The sequence below is a fragment of the Mus pahari genome, chromosome 2, assembly GCF_900095145.1.
Source record: "Mus pahari chromosome 2, PAHARI_EIJ_v1.1, whole genome shotgun sequence".
NCBI lineage: Eukaryota > Metazoa > Chordata > Mammalia > Rodentia > Muridae > Mus > Mus pahari.
In genome coordinates, this window is record NC_034591.1 from 61327266 (window position 1) to 61333673 (window position 6408).

Sequence of the window (6408 nt, forward strand, 5' to 3'; positions counted from 1 at the left end):
TCAAAGAATGGCCGTCATTTCCTGAAGAAGATCACAGTATCTAAGAACCCTAATTATAGGGGAATTGATTAATAACAATATGCTGAGTCATTAATCAACTGCAGAATATTTTTGAGTTTGGGTTCTCTGAGTTATCAGGGAGGTGAGGCATGGTATCCAGAAGGAAAGGAGGGGTAATTGAAGTTTACATAGCTCCACAGTAAGAGCAGGTTAAGAACAGATGTTGCTTAGAATAATTAGAACTGGGTCTATCCTTATAATCCAAAAATATTCTAATCTCATACTGAAAAGGGAGAAAATCCCATTTCTTATTAAATATAATCCATTTTGAGGTTCCGACTAGATACTCACCCTTGTTACAGAAGAACAAACAGGATGCTAGTGGGAGGGATCATAACTTCTTATGCCATGAGCTGAGTAGACCTGCCCATCTGTTTCACTGTCTTCCTGCTGCAAATAAAATGAGACATCTGGGTTTCAGATGGCCAGGGCTCACAAGTGTCAACTCTTACAGCATGGCTTCTCTTCAAATTCTTTACCAGCCCCAAGCTGTTACACGCTTCCTGATTCTGTGTTTAATTCTGGAGATTGCCTCTGGTCAGGATAATAGGTAAGGTACTAATTTTTTTTCACTACCTTCAGAGAAATATGTTCCTACTTTAAGGGGGGAACATATTGTATTCTTGCAATTTGTAGTTCTGCTATTAGTTTTCTAAACTCTGAGACAATACATAGCTTCTCAAGCCTACGTCCTGATACTAATGGCTGGGTGATAATTAAAAGGCTTTGTTCAAAGTGGGGTGTTTATGTGGATTATACCATCATCACTTTCATCAACATGACAATATGAGAGGTAAGCTCATCTCATATTTTTGGGATAAATTATGGACAAGATATAATTCAACTCTAATTATAAAATTGTGAAAGCTAAGTACTGAGTATTCAAGACTCCTAGTTGATTGAGTGTAATATCTTGTCTGAAACAACAACAACAGCAACAACAAAAACACTAATAAATTCTCTAAAGAAAAGTTATCTAAATTGTTCAATGAATGCTATGTCTTCATCAACTCCAGTATGCTGGACACTATTAACCATACCTGGGGGGTAGATTTTTTTTTTTAACAAAAGAAAGAAATACAGAAACGTTATGGTGTATCCTGCTCTTTTTAGACCCATTTCTTCGTGTGAGATTTCTTATGTGATAAATCTATTGCCTAAGTGTATAACAAAATGGGAAAGAAATATCAGATTCCAATTCATATAAGAGGAAAATGGTATTTATTTGGTTTTTTGACTTTTGAAAATAGGAAAACACTGATTTACAGGGAGAAACCAGAGTCCACTAGCAGTACACAGGATCATGTGGGGAAGGAGAAGCTATCAAATGATAAAGAATCCATAGAAGTTTGGTTGGGGAAATTTTACCTGCTATGGAAAATAATTTCTGAAGAGAAGAAGACTGAGAAACAAGAGCAATGATATAAAGATCATTTGATTTGAGAATCTAACTTTTGCTTAGATTAGAGTTCTTGATGTCCCCTAAGGCCTAACAGAACAGTGAACTGAATAGAAAATATTGAAGTGGACCAATTGTTACTGTAAAGACATGTTCATCCATGTGTTTGATTTAGCAGACTCTGGGCATATACTATTCTTCTTCAAGTTCTTCTTTTAAAAGGAAGAGAACTTTGGAGAATTTTTAGATAAGTGTAGAAGCAAAACAAAAAGGTGAGTGCACGAAGGTAAACTGTAAAGTCTTAAGTCTCTAACCTGGAATGATGAATGGTGACAGAAAAGAGAATGCATCTTTGCCAGCCCAGCTTCCCACACATAGTGACTAGGACTGCAACCTTCTACCCTGGTCTTCATTTGCTTAATCACGTTGGATGTGTGTGTTGGCTACAAACATGGAATACTTTGGGAGAACTCACATGCAAAGAGTCCTTCCAGAGGAAAGTGTTGAACTTCACAGGCATCTCCCTGATACTTGGCCTTTGGAACTCTTATCTGTCTGTTCATACGAGAACACCCGAGTTTGACTTTCTGTTTTGATTTTATGTTTCTGTTTTTCTACTGGTACAGGAACAATCTGCTTTCACTAAATTTGAAAGTTTCTTCAATGAACAAGGCAAATGAATTTGCAATAACACTCACAGTTACAAATAACGTGGATAAATGCATGGTGGTAAGTGAATAATTGAGAGCTAACATGAAAGTGAAGTATTATAGTAAAGACATTTCAGTGATTTGATATTATGCTAAATGTTGCCCTTTTATGTATTCTGTGTCCATAGATTTTAAACTAAGTGAAACTGTGTTGTAAATGTATGTGTTACAAATTTTATTCTAAAAGTAAAGTGAAGGTTGTGAAGGATATTCGTGAGACAGTGACAAGCAACTTCACAAAGAACCAAGATAAAATTTTAGAGTAAGAAAATTATGGGGTAAGTGAAAAATCAAGAAAGATGCCAATGAATCAAAGATAAATATGACTGAGTATCAGTGAGAAGGAAACACTAAGCCTTACCTCTACTCACCTTTTGACTCTACACCATGAATTAGTGATGGAGATTCAAGAAGATACATATCAACATGCTTTGGCAGGTACAAGAAATATAGAAGTGGGGGGACTGTGCACTGTCCCTCAATGTGAGGGCTTACTTTGTCCTTAATAAGTAGAGATACACATTGTCTCCACCTTTATTCCTAGGTCTACTTCTTCAATTGTTTCCACCTCTTCATCTCCTGCTCAATTTCTTTAACAATTCTTCAAACGTATCTTTTGTTTATTAGAAAAGAAGTACTTTTGAGGGTTGTTTTAAGGGTTGGATATATGGTTCATGGGCTAAGAGCCCATGGTCCTAGGTCTACTTCTTCAATTGTTTCCACCTCTTCATCTCCTGCTCAATTTCTTTAACAATTCTTCAAACGTATCTTTTGTTTATTAGAAAAGAAGTACTTTTGAGGGTTGTTTTAAGGGTTGGATATATGGTTCATGGGCTAAGAGCCCATGGTCCTAGGTCTACTTCTTCAATTGTTTCCACCTCTTCATCTCCTGCTCAATTTCTTTAACAATTCTTCAAACGTATCTTTTGTTTATTAGAAAAGAAGTACTTTTGAGGGTTGTTTTAAGGGTTGGATATATGGTTCATGGGCTAAGAGCAGTTGCTGAAGTTTCAAAGAAACTAAGTTGGAACTGGACTCAAGTAAGACTGTGAATCACCTGGGGTACTCGGAAGGAACAGCACCTACTCTTCACTTTTGAATCCAGGTACCTGACAAGGTCTCCTGGTCTTTGTGAACATCAAATTCACATACTCCCTCAAACAAATCCTTTTCAAAGTTTAACTAAAGAATTATTACAAAAAAAGAAGAGAAATTTTTTGTTATACCAAAGCTATAACAGCAAGCTGTCCCTGATACTCAAACAAAATGATGTTAGAAATACTTTTGGCTCCTGTGTTGTCAGATACCATAAAGTTCTCTGTTTTCAGTTTTTTAAACACAGATTTATTAACCCATTTTAAAAGTAACTTCTTACATCTGACCATTGACTAAAAGATTTATATCCTTGGACTGATGAAAAACAATGTCTAAATACTAAGCATTCAGTAATTTTCAAGCAGGAGTTGTTTTTATTTGTACAATAAACATGGTGTTTAAAGTCTAAAATAATACCTTTGACTCAGAAAGCACAAAGACTGAGAAACTCATGAAAGGATACAGGTACCAATATTTTCATCACATAATTACAGGGAAAATATCAGTGTAACATGTACTATATCTTAAAGCTATATAACTAAAGTCAGAATTGAATTATAAACTATGGTCTGCTTATTAGCCTTTTTCATACTCATTTCACCATAGCAGAGTAGGAATATTTTGTCTCTTCCCTTAAAACCACATGGTGGCTCACAACCATCTGTAATGGATCCAGTACCCTTTTCTGATGTGTCTGTAGAAAGCAACAGTGTACTCACATACATAAAATAAGTAAATAAAACTTTTACAAATAAAAAAAAAACATTCTAGGTTCTTGAAAGGTTGGTTCACTCCCTTTTGACTCTGATTTGGAAATCTTCATCCTCAGACTAGATGAAAAACTACTACTGTCCTAAATATAATGCAACAACAATATTCTTTGGTCCTTAAATTACAGAAATAAAGCACTTAATAATCTACCCCACAAACTGGAAACTCAGTGTGGTAAGGAGCAGGCACATATGAGGAGGCCATGGTGAGTTCCTGGCCCTGGTGCTGTTAAGAGCCATGTCCAAGTCCGTGGTTCTGCTGCACCTGTGGTCTGTACAAGTGTCTATTGTCTGAGTTATCAACAAAGGCCAAGAAGATGTCCATAATTAGGGCTGCCACTGGAGGTAAACATGACCAGCTGCCCCACCCTCAAAATAGAAAACAAATAGACATGCATGCAGCTTCACTCCATTAGATGGAAACATGAAATATCTTATAGTTCTAAGAAAACCTTTTGAATTTCAGTCACTCATTATAACAGCAGCAGAAACAACAACAACATGAATCAGTGGTTTTCCTTCTTACACTAAATGGGGCTAAATTTGAATTTGACCCATATGTCACAAAAAACATGCTAAGAATCCAGTATGTCCTGACAGCTAAGACGAAATACTCCTCCATTCCTATAATGCTCTGTGAATTGCTTACTTTCCATAATGGTCAATACCAGACTGCCTTTTCTATATTGACACCATTTAACTCTTCCTCACTTCATTTACTTAGGTGAAAATCAGTATTGAGGATAATCCAAATATCAAATACCTTTCTGCTAAAGCAACTTACACTGCTTGCATTTGTACTGTAAACAACTACTTCTGGGATATTCAAGTCTTTGGTAAGTGGTAATATTTCCTATAAGAGTGAATGTGAGGATGAGTCAGAGCAGGAAGAAAATAAAAGAAAGCATGTTGTAGCAGGAAGAAAGGAAGGAAATGACTTTATACTGACACAAAGCCAAACTGAAAGAAAATGAGGGACAAATGATATTGAAGTTAAGGGAATGGAGTTCAAACAGCAAGCATACTTTGCATATAGGGATAAGAATTAGAGTACACTAAATCCAGAAGTGGGTTTGGATGAAGCCATGTGGAGTTCATGATTTAATACTTATACTTTCTTTCCTGTAGCAAACACCGTTTTACAAGGCAAAGCAGAAGTTGTTCCAGCTAAGGAAATATGTCCTGATGGTGAAAACTTATTTCCAGTAACTTCTTATATTGAGAAGGTTACAGGTGAAATCCTTGTAACACCACAAACTAGTTGTCCCCCATAGATCCATGATACCAAACCACCGGAGGGAATACATAATCTTTTCTATCAATTTCTGTAGTAAAAATATGTTGCTGTAAAATTACCTCTGAAAAATATCAGTGAGATAAATAAACTTCTACATCTTCAAAGTGAACTATTTGCATCTTTTCCCCACGGATTACTACCCTATTTGCCTTATGGCCAAAGGTTTAATTAACACTGTTTTTTGCAGGACACAATTATGACAGTTATGTAATAAGTGTTTAAATTCTAATGAATGAGGTCAGAACTGGTTCTTGACACTTAGCATAAAAGAAAAAAATACCCAAGTCAGGATAAGCAACAGTTTTGAGAGTAACACTAAAAATTCAAAGTAGAACTGTAAAAGATTTCAAGTTCTTTTACCATTACAATTCACTACATCCATCTGTGCTGCTCAATTATCTGATCCATAACTATCTTTTCAACTACTGTTCAGAAAAAGATTCAGAGCTTATGGTGCATTTGAATGCCCACTTATTTTACATATTGTGACTTTAATTTTCATCTAGAATGATGCCAAGTATAAGTTTAAAAAAAGGGATCCTGGAAACGTGATGTACTACCTGTGGAATTTATTGTTTATTGTTTAAAATAGTTTTATTGGCTATTTTCTTTATTTACTTTTCTCCTTTCCCAGTGTCCCACCATCCTGGAAACCCACTATCCCATTCCTCTTCTCCCTTCTTCCATGAGGGTGTTCTTCCGCCCACTCACCCAGACACTCCATTTCTCTGCCCTCTAATTCCCCTACACTGGAGCATCTATCAAGGCTTCATAGGACCAAGGACCTTTCCTCCCATTGAGTCCTGACAAGGCCATCCTCTTCTACATATGCAGCTGGAGCCATGTGTACTCCTTGGTTGGTGGCTTAGTCCCTGGGAACACTCAAGGGTCTGGTTGGTTGATATTGTTGTTCTTCCTATGGGGTTGCAAACCCCTTCAGCTCCTTCATTCCTTTCTCTAACTCCTCCATTGAGGGCCCTGTGCTCAATCCAATGGTTGGCTGTGAGCATCTGCCTCATTATTTGTAAGGCTCTGGCAGGGCCTCTCAGAAGACAGCCAGATCAGGCTCATTTCAGT

General features: G+C 36.7%; 1 protein-coding gene across 1 annotated transcript; it reads left to right on the top strand.

Annotated features, from left to right (window-relative positions):
- The first annotated feature begins 493 nt into the window (after positions 1-493).
- On the top strand, positions 494-5438 carry LOC110317352 (prolactin-inducible protein homolog). Its single transcript, XM_021191783.1, has 4 exons — positions 494-610; positions 2086-2188; positions 4759-4870; positions 5163-5438. Exons 1-4 carry the CDS (start codon positions 516-518, stop codon positions 5306-5308), a joined length of 456 nt encoding a protein of 151 aa, XP_021047442.1. The 5' UTR covers positions 494-515; the 3' UTR covers positions 5309-5438.
- The last annotated feature ends 970 nt before the right edge of the window (positions 5439-6408 follow it).

Bases quoted from the DNA above. Each gene is read 5' to 3' on its own strand.
- LOC110317352 (XM_021191783.1), top strand. From the start codon at position 516: ATGGCTTCTCTTCAAATTCTTTACCAGCCCCAAGCTGTTACACGCTTC. The intron at 611-2,085 runs GTAAGGTACTAA...CTACTGGTACAG, and splicing joins GCCTCTGGTCAGGATAATAG to GAACAATCTGCTTTCACTAA. The intron at 2,189-4,758 runs GTAAGTGAATAA...TCATTTACTTAG, and splicing joins ACGTGGATAAATGCATGGTG to GTGAAAATCAGTATTGAGGA.